The 21,077-nt window shown below is 42.5% G+C and overlaps 1 protein-coding gene across 1 annotated transcript in view; it reads left to right on the top strand.

Moving 5' to 3' along the window:
- fbxw4 (F-box and WD repeat domain containing 4) overlaps window positions 1–21,077 on the top strand; it is a 79,173-nt gene that overhangs the window by 40,055 nt on the left and 18,041 nt on the right. Inside the window, exon 6 of the mRNA XM_047352590.1 lies at window positions 16,896–16,961. Within this exon, the coding sequence (XP_047208546.1) occupies window positions 16,896–16,961 (66 nt within the window). The remainder of the gene's footprint in view (window positions 1–16,895; window positions 16,962–21,077) is intronic.

Below are 21,077 nucleotides of genomic sequence, written 5' to 3'. Positions count from 1 at the left end.
GAGCGTGGAGGCCAGTCAATGGTATCAATTCCTTCATCCTTCAGGAACTGCCTGCATACTCTTGCCACATGAGGCCAGGTATTATCATGAACCAGGAGGAACCCAGGACCCACTGCACTCACGAAGGGTCTAACAATGGAGGAAGTATCTTTATACTTAATAGCAGTAAGGGTGCCATTATTTATCCTGTACAGGTCTTTGCATCCCTCTGTGTATATGCCTCCCCAGACCAACACTGAGCAGACCCCTTCACTTATGTCACGAGCTTAGAGTGAACCTACTTTCCTCTGTGAAAAGAACAGGGTGCCAATGCCAAATCTGCCAATTCCAGTGTTCTCTGGCAAACGCCAGTCAACCTCCACGGTGCCAGACAGTGAGCACAGCACCTAGTAGAGGACATCGGACCCTCGGGCCATCTTCATGAAGTCTGTTTCTAATAGTTTTGATAGAGAAATTTACGCCAGTGACAGTACTCATCTTGTTCCTCCTTGGCAAAGGAGCAGATACCAGTCCTGTTTTGTGGCCTCCACCTGCAAAACCATTCCTTTTATGGGGTCATCTCATTGTTGCCCCTTTGTACTACTTAACTGACCAATATTTTAGAAGTTTAACTGACTTTGATACTATACTTTGATTAAAAACTGGTCCTTTATTTTTTTTTTTGAGCAGTGTATATATGCACATATCACAAGCAGGTGCTTCTGGACTCCACTTTAACAAGAATTCAAAATGTACCAAAAGATGTTTTTCATGGTCATTTGTCAAGAAGCATGATGCCGCTGTTAACTCCATGTTCCCTGCGTCTTTTTCATGTTGGACAAGGTTAGCACCTGAACATTAGGGGTAACACTACTCTGATCTAAGTGTAACGAAAAGGGGGTTGTGGGCAGAAGGCAATGAAGAGGGAAGCTACCCTGAAGAGAGTAGAGATCAGCCAAAGGGGTTATCCTTGTTTTGTCAAGAATTTCTCAAGCACAACTACAAAGATGTTGTATGCGCCAAAAGTGCCTTTGAAACGTTCCAAAAGCAGGACATGATTGTTGGATAAACCATCCTCAATTCAGTACTTTCTCCACCACCAGGGGGGGAGACCTTTGACCTCTAGTAAGTATAGGGTGACGCCACTGTAGCCACCCAGCCAGCCTGAGCCAACCCACTCTGACTGCACTCCCACTGCTGCCATTGCCACCACCCAACCTCACACACTCCAGTTTCACCCCCACTGCTCTGTCCCACTCAACCGCAAGAAAAAGCCCGAAATTCATGTCTTTCTCTTTGGTCTCTTCTGAGCAGTCCCCGTGGCTCAGGAGTCAAGAATTCAATTAGTTAAGAAAAGAGAAGAAAAGAGCGAGGCAGCAACAATACAGCGATAAGGGGGCAGAATGTGTGTTCCCACACGCTAAATACAGGGCGCTTTCCCTGGGGCCCACAGAGCCAGAGGACCTGCACCACAGGAGGCGAGAATAATCACAGCTCCCTCTGAACCCCCTCATTACACACACATTCTCACACACACACACACACACACACACACACGGCTTACATTCCTTACGCACACAGATAGTTTCATGCAGACATGCATTACACGCCGACATTCTACCAAAGAGAGAGACACACCTTGCAAATGCCCCACACTTACTACACACATAAGCACAGTGGGAGAAACATCTAGCACACATAAACCTTGCCACAAATGCAATAGCACAAAAACACCTTTCATTACATCTTGGTCTCATGCAGGTGTTCTCTGGTTTACCAGGAAGACTGTTTTGGTTTATTCTGTTTGCAAGAAATGAACAAGTTGATATGTGTGTATGTATATGTGTGTGTGTATATATATATATATATACAGTGTATATACAGGGGTTGGTCAATGAAATTTTAGTGTGGGAGGTTTCATGGCTAAATTGGACCAGCCTGGTAGCCAGTCTTCATTGATTGCACATTGTACCAGTAAGAGCAGAGTGTGAAGGTTCAATTAGCAGGTTAAGAGCACAGTTTTGCTCAAAATATTGAAATGCACACAACATTATGGGTGACATACCAGAGTTCAAAATAGGACAAATTGTTGGTGCACGTCTTGCTGGCGCATCTGTGACCAAGACAGCAAGTCTTTATGATGTATCAAGAGCCACGGTATCCAGGGTAATGTCAGCATACCACCAAGAAGGACGAAACACATCCAACAGGATTAACTGTGGACGCAAGAGGAAGCTGTCTGAAAGGGATGTTCTGGTGCTAACCCGGATTGTATCCAAAAAACATAAAACCACGGCTGCCCAAATCACGGCAGAATTAAATGTGCACCTCAACTCTCCTGTTTCCACCAGAACTGTCCGTCGGGAGCTCCACAGGGTCAATATACACAGCCGGGCTGCTATAGCCACATCTTTGGTCACTCATGCCAATGCCAAATGTCGGTTTCAATGGTGCAAGGAGCGCAAATCTTGGGCTGTGGACAATGTGAAACATGTATTGTTCTCTGATGAGTCCACCTTTACTGTTTTCCCCACATCCGGGAGAGTTACGGTGTGGAGAAGCCCCAAAGAAGCGTATTACCCAGACTGTTGCATGCCCAGAGTGAAGCATGGGGGTGGATCAGTGATGGTTTGGGCTGCCATATCATGGCATTCCCTTGGCCCAATACTTGTGCTAGATGGGCCAAGGACTACCGAACCATTATTGAGGACCATGTGCATCCAATGGTTCAAACATTGTATTCTGAAGGCGGTGCCGTGTATCAGGATGACAATGCACCAATACACACAGCAAGACTGGTGAAAGATTGGTTTGATGAACATGAAAGTGAAGTTGAACATCTCCCATGGCCTGCACAGTCACCAGATCTAAATATTATTGAGCCACTTTGGGGTGTTTTGGAGGAGTGAGTCAGGAAACGTTTTCCTCCACCAGTATCACGTAGTGACCTGGCCACTATCCTGCAAGAAGAATGGCTTAAAATCCCTCTGACCACTGTGCAGGACTTGTATATGTCATTCCCAAGACGAATTGATGCTGTATTGACCGCAAAAGGAGGCCCTACACCATACTAATAAATTATTGTGGTCTAAAACCAGGTGTTTCAGTTTCATTGTCCAACCTCTGTATATATGTATATATAAAGAAGGATCTATTATTACTTGGACCTCAATAGGTTTATTGCAAGAGGGAACTATTTATTTATATTATATTGTAGATATGTTTATACTGTTTAATTTTTATTGTATTGCACCGACTACGCCAAAACAAATTCCTTGTATGTCCAAAAACGTACTTGGCAATAAAGCTTTTCTGATTCTGATTCTATTTTGTACATTTTCGCATAAATAAAGTGAGAAGACGTTTGTGCTTATTTTATATAAATGTATTTGCTTTCATTAAGGTTTGTGGTCGTAACACTCCCTTGGTTAATGGCTTGATAATACAGTTACATTTAGCATGATCTGGCTGATAATTATGAATAATCAACTCCAGTTGTGAATTATAATTATTAACAGTTACTTGTGGCTAAACAATCTCAGTTGCACAACAAGTCTGAATATATAAACATTTTGGGTGATTTTGGTTAAAAATTATTAATTTCTAATGACAATTAGTCAATTATAATAATTGCTAAGTGCTAGTAACCCAATAATCTTAATCCAGTGGTGCATTTCTGACATCTGTTTGTTGTGGATGATTTAGGTTAGGAAGTATAAATTATTTATTATTATTTTTTAACCTAAGGACCTGTGATAACACTCCTTTGTGCACCTCGGATGCTACAGTCTGTTATGGAAGGAACTCTCCAGTTCTGCAACACCTTGATGCATAGGGTGGAAGACATTGTCTAACAGTGATGGTATTTTTGCAAGAGTCCTTCTGTCTCCCACCATCTGAACTGGGTTGAGGGGGCATCATAGGACAAAGCTGGTTTGTCTGATGACTTATCTAGCTGCTTGTTAGCTGTAGGTAAGCTGTTGCTCCAATATGCTATCTCATGGAAGATGACTGCTGCCATTGTTTATTCTGTCTTGTTCTGTGCATCTCTCCATGGATATGCCTCTCCAGACAAACAATGACCCACCACCAAGTCAATCATGCTGAACAATGTTGCAGGCAGCCTGATGTTCACCACAACTTCCACAGACCCTTTTCACATCTGTCACATGAGCTCAGCGTAAACCTGCTCTCATCTGTGAAAAGAACATGGCGCCAGTGTCAAACTTGCCAATTCCTGCTACCAGAGGACATTGGGATCTCTGGCCAACCTCATGAAGTCTGTTTCTAATGGTTTGGTCAGAAACTTTCATGCCAGTGGCCGGCTGGAGGTCACTTTGTAGGGCTCTGGCAGTAAACATCCTGGTCCTTCTTGCTAAAGGAGCAGGTACCGGTCCTGGTGATGGGTTAGGGACCTCTGACAGCCCTGTCCAGCTCTTCTAGTGTAACTGCCTGTCTCCTGGAATCTCCTCATTGCTGGGAGACACAGTAAACCTACTACTTAACTGACTAATTTAATATTCCAAAGGTTTGTTGAGCAGTGTATGCAGTTCTGGGTGATCTTTTTGTATCCTACTCTTGATTAACCCTTGAACAATGAACATTTGTAATCTCTCTGCATAGTGATGACTTTAGCTAAAAGATGAAAATGTTGGGAAAATCCTACCAGGAGAGCTGAGGTTTATTTCAGCTTCTTTAGATTTAAAGTTACTGATAGGTGTGAACTCAAGAAGGCTGAATGCTGAAACTGGATTTAGCTTAGTTTTAGTATGAGGAAGTGCACATTTATTCAGCCAGATTGTTTAAGCTTTTTTTGTATTTTTTGTGTTCTTGTTTTTTTTCTTCACTTGAACTATAAAAAATAAAGTTCACAAATCTTTCAGTAAGCAATTCCATTACTGGATTGTTGAGTTGAGGTTAGAGGACTTGTTTTTCAGGCTTAATCCGACTTTGAAATTTTTTGAACTTGATCAATTTGGACCAACCCAGACATCCTGCAAAATAAAAGGGCTCTTAACTTTTTAACATGGAACAGTAAAGGATGCAATCATTTAGAAGACATATTTGATGGAAAATATTTTATACCTTTTAATGTTTTTGAAGAATTGTATGGCATTGACAATCATAAATTCTTTGAATTTCACCAACTAAAATCTGTTATCCAGTCCAAATTTAAGATTAATCAAATCTACATAGAACTTCCTCTTTTAAAACCTAGCTTCTCTAAACTTCAACCCCCAGACTTATTCTCCAAAACCTACAGGAAACTATCAATAATATATTTAATAATCCCACTTCCTATCAGTAAATGAGACGCTGATTTATCTACCAGTACAGATATTAACTATTGGAGTATAATTTTCATAATTGGTTTAAGAATGACAGAAAATGATAACTTTCAGCTGATAAAATACAAAACCCTTTATAGAACACACTACATAGAAAAAAGGATGTATCAAGGTTTTCACTTCCCAAAGCATGTCCAAACTGCATGGAAAATTTACCCGATGACTATCTACATGCTCTCTGGCACTGTCTGCCTATGGCTTCTGGCTAAAAGTATGTGAAGACATAAATATGTCTAGAGTATACAATTCCAAGCTGCCCTTCAGTTTGCCTTCTTGCTCACATAACAAAAGTAGGTTTGGAAACAAATAGATGCCACATCCTTCATGCAGTTTTAAACATAGCAAAACATAATACTTAAGAATTGAAAGAATAACAGGAGTTTAATTATAATGCTGTTTAAGAAGATGTTGTAGAATTTGTTTCTATAGAGAGAATGTAAGTTTGTAAAAACAACAACAAAATAACTTCGGATTGGTTTGGTCTTCAATAATTTCATACATCACCTGGTGGCGCTAGGTGTTTGGGCATTGCCACCTTTACATCAGGGGCTGGGGGATGATGATGCTGGAGCTGTCCCTAGGCAGACTGGGCATTTGGGTGTTGCGCTGGAGTGGCGCTGGGTCTCGTTTGGAGGTGTCGATGGTGGGGTGGTGGTGCTGCGGCTGCCAGCAATGAGGCGGGACTGGGCTGTTGGCCACTGTTTCCTAGTCTGGCCTGCTTTCACTCCTGGCTGGTGTGGATAGGTCTGGGCAGCTTGGAGCCTTCACGTATGCCCACCCACCATCACACACACCAAAAAACGATTACTCAAAATGGTTGAAGGTCATGCAAACACATGTTACTATAACTCAGTGTGGCCTGTCTACTTTGATGCTGGATTAAATTTGGAGTTAAACAGGAACCAGGCATAGGGTTTATTGTGGACAAGAAAACTAAAGAATCTGCTCCCCGTTTTGTGTGAATTAGGATCCCTGTTTTCTAAATCTTCAGAGGAAATTACCTAGTTGATCCAAAGTGAACATCGTCAATGGGTGCCCTTGGCTCCTGCACCAGTCCAGTCAAACGAGACAGCTTTTTTCCAAAAGTCTACCCAATAGGCAATTTGTCTTTTTGCACTGATTTATGTATTGTAATTTCATTTGCAGAGTTGCAATGCTTGGCCATGATAGTGGCATAAATCCTATAATAAATGTTAGTTTTAACCAGAGCCATTTTGAACCTAAACAAGTCTTCTGTGATTCTCCACCTGAAATGTAACTGGACATAAAATAGGTTTGTGCGCTTTTTGTGTTCCATTGTTAAAGTGAGAACAATAGGATAATGTTTACACATAAAAGCAATGTGTTGTGAAAATGATCTGGCTAATAATATCTGCAATTCAGTGACTTTTGAAAAAAATCTTGGGAACCATCAATGTTGTAGATGCTTTGTGTTGTGTGGCTGGTGTAGATCGTTGTGTTGGATCTTAGTCGGTTCCAGCCGAATGAACAGAGCCAAGGGGCTGGCTGAGGAATGTCCTGGTGACCCTACACACAGAAGACACGAACAGAAGCCAAAAGGACCACATGGGGTGAAGATGGAACAACAGGGTCCTAGCATATATGTGTGTGAAGCTGTGTGAGAGAGAGAAAGTGCATGTTTGTGTGCATGCTAATGTTTGATCATGCATATCGTTGTGTAAAGGCCTGATGGAGCAAGGGAGGGGAGACTCAGAGTAAAGAGAAAGGGAGTGTGTGTAGGGGGGATTGGGGTCAGCACTTGTACCCTTTGGCCATTGTCTCCCTCCCTGACCAATATAAAAGCATCATAACCCTGTGAGCCCAGACATATTTAGAAACCAGATAAAAGCACTTTTTACAAACTAGATACACATCAAGCACAAAGCCCGGGGTCAAGCGCAACAAATTAACAACCCTCTTTCTGACGGAGAGGTGGGAGTCTGGGGAGGCAGGGCAAAGCCATGCCGCCCCTGGAGTCCAGAGCCAAATGCCTTCATATTCCCAGAGCAGAGACATGGGCTGTTCTCTTTCATTCATCTGTAATTGGTCCTGGGGCAGGCGGCTAAGATAAATACTGACTTACTTTTTGTTTGTATTGTGTCCTCCTAACACAAAACTTTTCTTGGCTAACTAAAGTCAAGACCATCATTATGAGAGGCAAGAATTTCATTCATCCGTCAGTCTCACCAAAGCTAGGCTTAGCGCACTGAGGTTCATTCTTTTAGGGAGTAAAACTGTTTTCATGGCTGTTAAAAGGTGTGGTGGTGAAGTTTTCAAGACAATGAGAAAGATATTGGTGTTCTTTATAATAGTACCTGCAAAGAATACTGCGAAATCTAACCGTATCCTACTAAAATATAGGAATTTAAAAAATCCACCCTAAATGGTTCTTTTGAAAATGATGTGAATATTTCTATTGGTCATGTACAGTAATTTAAGCTTTTTCAAATTTCTGGGTAGTTTTCTTGACATAAACTCCATTATTTAATCCCTCCAGATCATAGAAATATCAAATGAATACTTTTGAAAAAGATTGTTTTCCCACGATCTTTGAAGCAGTTTTACTAGACCCACTGCCAGACCTATAAAATCATGAAATCCCATGAATAGAACCTGTCAGACAACATTAAGTAAGATCTGAGAAATATCTGAAAAAACAACCCATCATGACCTTATATAAAACAGTTCAAGAGCAGATGAGAAACAGTCATTAACTTCTAACAGTCTGGAAAGACTTAAAGGTCATATTTAAGGCTTTGGGATGGCAGGAAACCACAATTAGAACCATTATCCACAAATGGTGAAAACATGGAACAATGGAGAACCATTCCAGAAGTTACCGGCCTCCCAAAAATTACTCCAAGAAGTCATCAGCAACTCATCCAAGTTGTCACAAGAAACTCAGAACAATATCTAAACCTCTGCCTCCATTCAGGTCATGGTTCAGGAATCATAGTATATGGACCAGATCCACTACCAACTTAAAGGAACAAAAAGGCCCGTCAAACATTTAACCAAAAAACATGATAATGATCTCCAAGATTTTCTGTAAAAATATTCTGTGGGCTGGTGAGACAAATTAGATCTTTTTAGAAGGGTGATTATCCGTCACATCTGGAGTAAAAATAACAGCATTTCAGAAACAGAACATCATACCTGCAGTCAAATATGGTGGTGGTAGTATGATGGTTTGGGTCTGCTTTCCTGCTTTCGGACCTGAATGGCTGTAATTGACAGAACCCTGAATTCTGTAGAAAATCCTGAAGAAGATTGTCCAACCGGTAGTTAATGACCCTAAGCTTAAGCTCCTCTGAGTTCTGCAGTAGCATTGTACAACATTGTATATTTTGATGGATGTACAGAAAAATCATGATGCTTCTTTTAAGCTCCTCTACTCTTTTACTGACTTTGAATGCTTCCAGTCTAGAAGTTTCAGTTAGATCTGGTTTCATCTGTCGTGGAAAATAAATTGTGCACAATCTGTTGTTCTCCACTCACCCCATAAGTGGCATATTTCCAGTCAGACACTCTGTAGAGAAAGTGTGTAAACTTTGAGTCTTTAAAATAATGTTATACAGCCCTCATCCTGCAACCTCCATATCACATTTTGCGCTCCAATCATCTTCTACATTGCCTCGTAAAACTGTCCGTGCCTCTTAAACCTGCTCCACATTTCTCATGCTAAAAGCACAAATTTCAATGTATTTTATTGGTATTTGATGCCATATGCCCACACAAATCATCTAATTAGTGAACCACTGTGTAGTGTAATCTGAATCGAACTGTAGCTATTCTGTTTCTGTCCTCAGAGGTTTGTTATAGAACGTTGGAGAACAACCAGCATCATGAAGACGAAGGAACACACCAGACAGGTCAGGGAGAAAGTTATGGAAAAGTTTAAAGCGGGGTTAGCTTCTAGAACAATATCCCAAGCTTTGAACATCTAACAGATGTCTGGACTTCTTTGCACACAAATCAACACAGTCCACACTGCCCCGAGCTCCTCCTCCAATTCACCCCATCTGACTGCTGACCCACAGGCTGGGACTCTCCAGCCTCAATATTCCTTCCTCTCTGTCTCCGAGCAGGAGATTCTTGACATCCTCAAGTAGTTAAAACTGATCATGTGCTCTCGACCCCTTCCCATCACAAGCATCTCACCCATAGCTCCTCTTATCACCATGATCATTAATCAGTCCCTCTCTGTTGACTCTTCCATATACACTGAATACTGTCATGATAAAGCTACTGCTGAAAAGAACCCAGCCTGGATCCAGAGATTTTGATCAACAATCAACCCATATCGAACCTACCCTTCCCTTTGAAGGTTCTGAAAAAAGTCATTGCTGCACAAGTACAGGGGTTGGACAATGAAACTGAAACACATTGTTTTAGACCACAATAATTTATTAGTATGGTGTAGGGCCTCCTTTTGCGGCCAATACAGCGTCAATTCATCTTGGGAATGACATATACAAGTCCTGCACAGTGGTCAGAGGGATTTTAAGCCATTCTTCTTGCAGGATAGTGGCCAGGTCACTACGTGATACTGGTGGAGGAAAACGTTTCCTGACTCGCTCCTCCAAAACACCCCAAAGTGGCTCAGTAATATTTAGATCTGGTGACTGTGCAGGCCATGGGAGATGTTCAACTTCACTTTCATGTTCATCAAACTAATCTTTCACCAGTCTTGCTGTGTGTATTGGTGCATTATTATCCTGATACATGGCACCGCCTTCAGGATACAATGTTTGAACCATTGGATGCACATGGTCCTCAAGAATGGTTCGGTAGTCCTTGGCAGTGACGCGCCCATCTAGCACAAGTATCGGGCCAAGGGAATGCCATGATATGGCAGCCCAAACCATCACTGATCCACCCCCATGCTTCACTCTGGGCATGCAACAGTCTGGGTGGTACGCTTCTTTGGGGCTTCTACACACCGTAACTCTCCCGGATGTGGGGAAAACAGTAAAGGTGGACTCATCAGAGAACAATACATGTTTCACATTGTCCACAGCCCAAGATGTGTGCTCCTTGCACCATTGAAACCGACGTTTGGCATTGGCATGAGTGACCAAAGGTTTGGCTATAGCAGCCCGGCCGTGTATATTGACCCTGTGGAGCTCCTGATGGACAGTTCTGGTGGAAACAGGAGAGTTGAGGTGCACATTTAATTCTGCCGTGGTTTTATGTTTTTTGGATACAATCCGGGTTAGAACCCGAACATCCCTTTCAGACAGCTTCCTCTTGCGTCCACAGTTAATCTTGTTGGATGTGGTTCGTCCTTCTTGGTGGTATGCTGACATTACCCTGGATACCGTGGCTCTTGATACATCACAAAGACTTGCTGTCTTGGTCACAGATGCGCCAGCAAGACGTGAACCAACAATTTGTCCTCTTTTGAACTCTGGTATGTCACCCATAATGTTGTGTGCATTTCAATATTTTGAGCAAAACTGTGCTCTTACCCTGCTAATTGAACCTTCACACTCTGCTCTTACTGGTGCAATGTGCAATCAATGAAGACTGGCTACCAGGCTGGTCCAATTTAGCCATGAAACCTCCTACACTAAAATGACAGGTGTTTCAGTTTCATTGTCCAACCCCTGTATATGACCACTTTAAAACCAATCAACTATGAAAAGTACCAATTTCAGTTCTGGTCTGCATACAGCACCCTAACAACACTGGTCTAATGCAGATGCAGATGCTGCAAGCAGATGCTGGTTCTCCTTCCCTCGTCATCCTCCTTGATCTTTCTGCAGCTTTTGCTGCCATTGACCGCATGATCTTCATAAACCGGCTCCATCACATTATTGGACTTGGTCACACTGCTCTGAACTGGTTTGTATCCTACCTCACCAACTGGACAGAACACATCATGGAAAATCCAAATCCAGGACTCACTCAGTCAGGTGCAGAGTTCCTCAAGGATTCATCCTTGGACCCACCCTCTTCAACATCTCAATACTTCCCCTAGACCAAGTCATCAGTCGTTATGGAGTATCATACCATTGTTACGAAGATGACACTCAACTTTACATTAAAATGGACTCCCGCCCATCTCCTGTTCAATACTCCACAGGAACCCTCCATTCCTGTCCACACACAAGCTCTGCCTGGAAGCAATTTTAATTGGTACTCCACAGCAGGTTTCACTCTTCTCTCATCTCTGATAACCATAATTACCTTCTCTGGTCAGGACACCGCATTCTCCTCTTCTGTCACCTGCCTTAGTGTCCAGTTTGGCCCCCACCTCACTTTTGACTCCCGCATTAAGCACCTCTACAAGAGCTCATTCTCAAAAATATGGCAAGCCTCCATCCATCTCTTACCCTCCCTGATCCTGGAAAACTTGTCCATGCCTCCGTTTCCTACCGGCTGGACTACTGTTACGCCCTCCTTTCTCAAAAGACTTCAGTCTATTCAGAACAGTGCTACCAGGATTCTACCAAAAACGTATAAACATGACCACATTACGCCAGTCCTCTGTTTCCTCCATTGGCTCCATGTCTCTGCCTGCATCCAAGATTTGCCTCCTCAACTTTCAGTGTGTCTACTGAAATGCCCCCATTTACCTTGAAGAATTGTTAACTTCACACACCACATTATGTTCTCTCCATTCTACAACTTCATTACAACTCCAAATCCCAAGGATCAAACTAACTTCTATGGGAGACGGGGCCTTTCTCACAGCTGCAGTAAACTGATGTTAAGTGCATTATAAATTAAGTTTATTTTAATTATTATTAGAGCTCTGTTCAATTCATCAAGACAACCATGATAACTCTGAAGAAGCTGTAGAAATCCACAGCTCAAGTGAGAGAATCTGCTGACAGGACAACTATTTGTCTGCACTCCATAAACCTGATCTTTATGGAAGATTGCCAAGAAGAAAGTGATTATGTAAAAAGCCTCAAGAAGTTCAGTTTAAAGTTTGTAGGGGACACAGTAAACATGTTGAAGAATGTACAAAGATGCTATGTCACAAGGAAAACTTAGATCCTAATTGCTCTGCCTAGCTGCCGTTGTGCTGCTTCCATGTCCGTGCTTACACAGAGATGGGCTCTCATCATGTCGTTCACTCTGCTGAACGCTTGAAAGGACGGCCTCTCTAGCTGTTGCCAGCTAACTTTGTTACCTGAAGCTCAAGCTCACTTGTGATTGTGCAACAGGACATTGATCCAAGGCAATTCAACAACTCATCCTCGGAATAATTAAATAAAGATAAAAATATTTTGGAGTGTCCTAGTCAAAGTCTGCACTTAAATCTGATATGAATGCTTTAGCATGATCTAAACCAGGCCTTTCATGCTGGAAAACCCTCCAAATGTCTGAATTAAAACAATTCTGCAAAGCAGAGTGGGCAAGAATTCCTCCACAGTGATGGGAAAGACTTACCAGTTATCACAAACACTTCATGGCAGCTATTGCTGCCACGGGTGGAACAACCAGTTATTAGGCTTCACTGGGGAGGGATTACCTTTTTCACATAGTGTCAGGTTGGTTTGGAAAGATTTTTACCCTTAATAAACATTCGAAAATGTTGTATTCTCAGATTATCTTGGCTGATACTGAAGTTAGTTTCATGATTTAAAATGTTAAGGTGTGACAAAAACGCAAAAACAGTAGTTATTAAGTGAACCCATTGCACTTAAAAAGCACGATGGGTGCGCACTTTTGGCTTCGACACAGTCCCTTTACAAACAGCTGTGTTAAGTAATGTGTATGAGTGACTGGCAGTGCGCAAAAACAGGTAGACGAGGGGGGAGGTGCAGAGCGACTTTGCTTTAAACAGAAAAACAGGTACTGGAAGAGTACCTGGTAAGGCATTGTTTCAGAACAGATGCCTTTCAGTGCTGTTGGCTGGTGGTTATCAGCACTGTACACTCAACATAAGATACAGAGCTTTGCTTTTCTTAGCTTGCTGTGGCCTTCTATAAAAGGGGAGTGGTGTCCTAGTGGTTAGAACAGGAGGTTTGCATTCCGGGGGGGACACAAGGGGCCAGGTTCCAATCCCACAGATTGCCACTCTGGGTCCCTGAGCAAGACCCTTAGCCCCAGAATGCTCCCCGGGCGCCGCACAATGGTGCGAGTGTGTGTGTTTCTATGAATTTGTCTGGTTTCCCACTGCAGACTCACTTAGTTTGTGTTACCTTGCCACACAGGCCCTTAGATAATAAAACCAGCTGATGAGGTTACCCAAACGCTAACAGAGGCCCATCATGCTGCTAATGATGAGAGGTGTAGTTAGGGGGAAGAGGCCACTGGTGGGGTTAGAGAAGGGTGATTCTGCTTAGTCAGACATACAACGTGTGTGTGTGTGTGTGTGTGTGTGTGTGTGTGTGTGTGTGTGTGTGTGTGTGTGTGTACACTTGCACCACATTAGGCGAGAGGGGCTCTGACCTTAGCAGCTATAATATCAGTACAAGCTCTGACCCAAGATCAGGACCGGCTGGCACTTCAGGGCAGGGGTGTTATCTTTTATTGGATGGATGGTCTCCTCCAGCTTTCCTCTGCCACTAACCCCAGCCCAGTGAGGGGTGAGTAATGGAGAGTAATAGGGTGCAGATAGTGGGTGTGAGGGTAACCCTATTGTATCCTGTGTCAGCAGGGTCAAAGGTCACCCATGGCACATACTGGTCTTGGCCCTGTCCAGCCCAGTTGGGCCTAAAATGAGTTTACCCAACACTAATTAACGGGGCCTGCCAATAGGCTGCTCTTGCTAACGTGCTTGACAGATGCCTTTAGGGTCTTGCTTAGATGTCCTTGCCCCCCAACACTGCTGTCCGACCACTCCTCTGATCCCTTCCCCCAACACGAATATGCTCAACACAATCCTCACCACTTGCAATACCATTACATACGTGATGATGCAATAATGAGCATACCTGCATCTGTGGTGATGACTCAGCTTGGTGGTGTTGGAAGAACTGGAACCGGGCCGGTATATTTATCATTTTTTGGACTTTCCCACGTTTTGTGGGAAGTAAAATACGTGTATTATAGTGTTCCTGCTGCACCACTGTGAAATCAAATAGCTGACTTATTTCTTTAGCTTGTCACCAGGCTCAGCAGGGACCTACTACTGAACAAATCATTTGATTCAAGTATGTTCAGCCAGGAATTGTAAAACATATCCATGACATTAGGGTACTGGATCTCTCCACTCCTAAACTAAATTATTTCATTGCAGCTCTGGCTATATGTTTAGGCTGTACGTGGTTGTCCTGCTGGAAGGTGAACCTCCACCCCTGTCCCAAGTCTTCTGCAGCCTCTAACAGGTTTTCCATGAGGATTGTCAACTTTTTACTTTTTTACTCTTAAGTTGGCTTATTTCAGAAATGGCATGTTGATAACTTTAGAGTAAAAGTACAAATGACACAGCTACCTTAATATGCTGTCAGCTGACTGTTCTCGAACACAGTTGCTATGTCTGAACAGATGACTTGGTTTGGCTTAAAACATGTTAGTACAAACTGTGTTTTAGTTGGTGACGTCTTTTTCTTTTTTTAAAGATATTTCTTCGGCACCAGAGGTTTTTATTCTTAATTTTTTGACAGTAGGCAGACAGGAAAGAGGGGCAGAGAGAGAGGGTGAGACATTCCGCAAAGGTCGCCAGGTCTGGGACTTGAACCTGGGACAGCTGCATCGAGGACTATAGCCTCTATACATGGTCACGCACTTAACCCCTTCACCACCAGCACTGCGTCAATGACATCTTTTTCTGTTTAGCTGAAGGAGTCACATGAGCCTTGCTTTAACACTGAGAAAGTATAGATAGTACTTCTACATTCAGTTGAAACATCTAACCAAGGATGCGTCCTGATCAGATGCCCGAACTATCTCGGCTAACTCCACTCTGTTTAGGCTGTATGTGGTTGTCCTGTTGGAAGGTTGTCCTGCTCTTGCTTCCAGGATGTCCTCCTTTCAGTCATGATCCATATTTCATGACCACAGCTGAGGGTCAAAACATAGAGAGACTGGAAAATTAAGAGCTTTGCCCTTTGCCTCAGAGGAACTAAGTTTCATCCCTTCCACTTTGTTCTGCACTGTGAACTGCTCCAGGCCCTGCTAGAGGTCATGGATTGAAGAAAAACCCAAAAGAACCAAATCATACATACACAGCAAAGAGAAGACCCGGAGGTTTTCAAACACGTATGATCATTTGTCTTCATATTGTGAGTTTCATCAACCGAAGGTTTCACCACCACTCTGCCCATAGAACAATGGACTGGACACTCATGGTACCTCCTGCAAATAGTGGATCCATACTGTCCATGCAGTAAGTTACAGCTAATCTGTTAATTAATTATTGTTAAATCCCACTGTCTAAGCAGACAGGTCTTTATGGCATCAGGTTTTCATCTCAGTATTTGTTTGAATCAATGCCTACCTATTGTTGAGTTCTCTACATCTGTGTCTGCACATTCATCCACAGTATTTTAATGCAGACAGCAGCATTTGTCTGTAACCACCTTACTGAGCATAAAGGTGGAACCTCCCTCCTGTCTGTCATCCCTGTGGGAGGGCACTAAGTCCTGAGATTCAGTCCCAGCCCAACAGAAGCCCCCCTACCACCATCACCCCTGGTCTCCACCCCACCTTCTACATAGCTTCTAACACCCAAACACACCCCATCAACCCTCCCTAACAGCTCTCCTCCCCTCTCCTTTCACCACTCTCCGACTGCTCCACATGCAAGGCATTCACTGTGCATACCTAGGCTGCTAATTCCAAACTGCCTCTCCAATCAAAGGATCACAAGTGTTGTAGTTTTTGTCTCTTTTCTTCGGCTGGGAAACAATCCGTAATGAAAAGAGTCAGCGACAAGGCTGTTGTGTGTGTGTGTGTGTGTGTGTGTGTGTGTGTGTGTGTGTGTGTGTGTGTGTGTGTGTGTGTGTGTGTGTGTGTGTGGGTGTGTTTGTGTGTGTGTGTGTGTGTGTGTGTGTGGGTGTGTTTGTGTTTGTGTGTGTGTTTGTGTGTGTGAGGGAGAGGTTCCCCCATCTTTTCACCCTGTTTTTGTTCACTTATCTTTTTCCATCAGATCACTCTTAATAATAACCATTCATTTTGTCATATTGATCTACTGTTGCTAAATAAATAATGAAACAAAAATCTCAATTATTTTGTAATATAGGAACAAAAGTAAAACATGGCCCAAAATGAACCAGCTGCTTTTTTAGAATCTACCTGCTCTTCAGTTTTATCCACTGTTAGCTGTTTTTATTTAAAGCTATAGATGGCTATTATAGGCTCAGCTGGTTGATTATTTGATTTCATTTTAAACTAATGTTTTCTGATATTTGTATTTTTAAGAGAACCTTTTGGTGTTGGTTTGCGAGTCCACCATATCATGGTCTGAATCGCAGATTAAACTAAAAGCAGTGTCAATAAAGTCTGTTTGAAATTACCACTAATTTGCCTCTTCATCAGAATGTGGTTCCTTTTTATATTTTAAGGTGTTTTTAGATTGGACCCAAACATATGTAACTTTGGTTATCTTTTTTTAAACCATTTAGTTTGTTTTCTCAATCTTTCTCCTTATCTGTGTTTTATGTCCAGTTCCTTTGTAACGGGTACTGCATGCTGCGAGAACTTCTCTCCTCTTCGTATCTGGGATGTTGAACGGTGAGTAAGGAACCTGTTCTGACATGTTCTCATGAGGGAATCAGATTCTACAAGTCCTTCTCAAAATATTAGCATATTGTGATAAAGTTCATTATTTTCCATAATGTCATGATGAAAATTTAACATTCATATATTTTAGATTCATTGCACACTAACTGAAATATTTCAGGTCTTTTATTGTCTTAATACGGATGATTTTGGCATACAGCTCATGAAAACCCAAAATTCCTATCTCACAAAATTAGCATATCATTAAAAGGGTCTCTAAACGAGCTATGAACCTAATCATCTGAATCAACGAGTTAACTCTAAACACCTGCAAAAGATTCCTGAGGCCTTTAAAACTCCCAGCCTGGTTCATCACTCAAAACCTCAATCATGGGTAAGACTGCCGACCTGACTGCTGTCCAGAAGGCCACTATTGACACCCTCAAGCAAGAGGGTAAGACACAGAAAGACATTTCTGAACGAATAGGCTGTTCCCAGAGTGCTGTATCAAGGCACCTCAGTGGGAAGTCTGTGGGAAGGAATAAGTGTGGCAGAAAACGCTGCAAAATGAGAAGAGTTGACCGGAACCTGAGGAAGATTGTGGAGAAGGGCCGATTCCAGACCTTGGGGGACCTGCGGAAGCAGTGGACTGAGTCTGGAGTAGAAACATCCAGAGCCACCGTGCACAGGCGTGTGCAGGAAATGGGCTACAGGTGCCGCATTCCCCAGGTCAAGCCACTTTTGAACCAGAAACAGCGGCAGAAGTGCCTGACCTGGGCTACAGAGAAGCAGCACTGGACTGTTGCTCAGTGGTCCAAAGTACTTTTTTCGGATGAAAGCAAATTCTGCATGTCATTCGGAAATCAAGGTGCCAGAGTCTGGAGGAAGACTGGGGAGAAGGAAATGCCAGAAGTCCAGTGTCAAGTACCCACAGTCAGTGATGGTCTGGGGTGCCGTGTCAGCTGCTGGTGTTGGTCCACTGTGTTTTATCAAGGGCAGGGTCAATGCAGCTAGCTATCAGGAGATTTTGGAGCACTTCATGCATCCATCTGCTGAAAAGCTTTATGGAGATGAAGATTTCATTTTTCAGCACGACCTGGCACCTGCTCACAGTGCCAAAACCACTGGTAAATGGTTTACTGACCATGGTATCATTGTGCTCAATTGGCCTGCCAACTCTCCTGACCTGAACCCCATAGAGAATCTGTGGGATATTGTGAAGAGAACGTTGAGAGACTCAAGACCCAACACTCTGGATGAGCTAAAGGCCGCTATCGAAGCATCCTGGGCCTCCATAAGACCTCAGCAGTGCCACAGGCTGATTGCCTCCATGCCACGCTGCATTGAAGCAGTCATTTCTGCCAAAGGATTCCCGACCAAGTATTGAGTGCATAACTGTACATGATTATTTGAAGGTTGACGTTTTTTGTATTAAAAACACTTTTCTTTTATTGGTCGGATGAAATATGCTAATTTTGTGAGATAGGAATTTTGGGTTTTCATGAGCTGTATGCCACAATCATCCGTATTAAGACAATAAAAGACCTGAAATATTTCAGTTAGTGTGCAATGAATCTAAAATATATGAATGTTAAATTTTCATCATGACATTATGGAAAATAATGAACTTTATCACAATATGCTAATATTTTGAGAAGGACCTGTATCTGTTACATTTTGGACTTCATTGTGGTGTTTTGTTTTCTGTATGTATTTAATTTGATTTGCATTTTAAATGGTTGCTGGCCTCTTTTTTTCTGCAAGACAGATCTAGCCATGAGTACTGAAACAGTCACCTCAGCATCTTGAAAAGACCTCTTCCCAAGTCCAGACCCAGGGAGATTCAGGGAATGAAGAGAGTAACATCCTAGAATCTGATACTGGATAGTTGATGTAGGTAGAATACCACATAATGCTAGATGAATTAGGATGAAGCAGAGGTTTAGTCCTGTGGTGGACAGAGAAGACCTGCCCATCCTCTCATATAAAAGCAGTGAAAGTAGGAGCTCTGAGATTTGTTAACAATCGTAATAAGTGTCGACACTGTATGTATAAAACATCTCCTTAAACTAATACATACATAGAAACTGCAGCAACAAATCTTTTATTGGAACCTTTTGGGGTTTAAAAAAAAGTCCCTTTAAATAAAATAAGTTTGTATATCCAGAAAAATAAAACCTTTTAAATAGAAAGAAAGCATTGGAAAGCCCAAGCATTACAAGTTTGATTAATGCATTAATTTATTGATTTCTTTATTTCAGTTTTGTAACAAGACTAAACTTTATCTTAAAAACAGAAAAACAATGAAAACACTACGGGACAAAAATCTAAATAATAGTGATCTAATCAATAAGACAAACATTCATGGTGAAAATGAAGTATATGACCTTTAAATTTGAGGTTTTTGTGTATAAATAGCCTAGTCTTTTGCCGTTTGTAAAACTGTTTTTTTAACCATCTAACCTCATGTGTACACAGCATGTCACCATGGCATTACTCATTAGCCCCCCACCACCATGCTTGACAGTTGGGATAAGCCGTTTATGTTGATATTCTGTGTTTGACTTTTACTCAACATGGAGTTATGCTTTGCTGCCAAACCTTTGGTTCCGTCTGTCCGAACAAACATTGTTCCAGAGGTCTTGAAGTTTCTTTAGCAAGAAATGGCTTTCCCTTTCCAAACATATTATACTGTCACAATTCTTAAGGTTTAACATGCATGTTTCAGAGGTGACCTGGGAACCTTGTACAGGTCCTTCTCAAAATATTAGCATATTGTGATAAAGTTCATTATTTTCCATAATGTCATGATGAAAATTTAACATTCATATATTTTAGATTCATTGCACACTAACTGAAATATTTCAGGTCATTTATTGTCTTAATACGGATGATTTTGGCATACAGCTCATGAAAACCCAAAATTCCTATCTCACAAAATTAGCATATTTCATCCGACCAATAAAAGAAAAGTGTTTTTAATACAAAAAACGTCAACCTTCAAATAATCATGTACAGTTATGCACTCAATACTTGGTCGGGAATCCTTTAGCAGAAATGACTGCTTCAATGCGGCGTGGCATGGAGGCAATCAGCCTGTGGCACTGCTGAGGTCTTATGGAGGCCCAGGATGCTTCGATAGCGGCCTTTAGCTCATCCACAGTGTTGGGTCTTGAGTCTCTCAACGTTCTCTTCACAATATCCCACAGATTCTCTATGGGGTTCAGGTCAGGAGAGTTGGCAGGCCAATTGAGCACAGTGATACCATGGTCAGTAAACCATTTACCAGTGGTTTTGGCACTGTGAGCAGGTGCCAGGTCGTGCTGAAAAATGAAATCTTCATCTCCATAAAGCTTTTCAGCAGATGGAAGCATGAAGTGCTCCAAAATCTCCTGATAGCTAGCTGCATTGACCCTGCCCTTGATAAAACACAGTGGACCAACACCAGCAGCTGACACGGCACCCCAGACCATCACTGACTGTACTTGACACTGGACGTCTGGCATTTTGGCATTTCCTTCTCCCCAGTCTTCCTCCAGATTCTGGCTCCTTGATTTCCGAATGACATGCAGAATTTGCTTTCATCCGAAAAAAATACTTTGGACCACTGAGCAACAGTCCAGTGCTGCTTCTCTGTAGCCCAGGTCAGGCGCTTCTGCCGCTGTTTCTGGTTCAAAAGTGGCTTGACCTGGGGAATGCGGCACCTGTAGCCCATTTCCTGCACACACCTGTGCACGGTGGCTCTGGATGTTTCTACTCCAGACTCAGTCCACTGCTTCCGCAGGTCCCCCAAGGTCTGGAATCGGCCCTTCTATCACAATATGCTAATATTTTGAGAAGGACCTGTATATGCAGCATTGCACAGCCTAATCTATAGGTGGCATTATCGGGACCTCCACCCTCAGGAGGACTAGCAGGTGTTTTGCACTTGTAATCAATCTTTCCAACTGTGCAATCGGTGACTTCAGCTATTGTTTTTGAAACACCTTTACAACCCATACCAGATTGGTGAGCAGCAACAATTGCTTCTCTAAGGTCATTGCTGATGTCTTTTCTTCTTGGCATTGTGTTAACACACACACACCCGTGTGCTTAAGACCAGTAAGCTGCCCAAACTCCTGCTCTCTT

Source organism: Girardinichthys multiradiatus, chromosome 22 (assembly GCF_021462225.1).
Source record: "Girardinichthys multiradiatus isolate DD_20200921_A chromosome 22, DD_fGirMul_XY1, whole genome shotgun sequence".
In the NCBI taxonomy this organism is placed as follows: domain Eukaryota; kingdom Metazoa; phylum Chordata; class Actinopteri; order Cyprinodontiformes; family Goodeidae; genus Girardinichthys; species Girardinichthys multiradiatus.
This window is presented reverse-complemented; position numbering and strand designations above follow the sequence as displayed.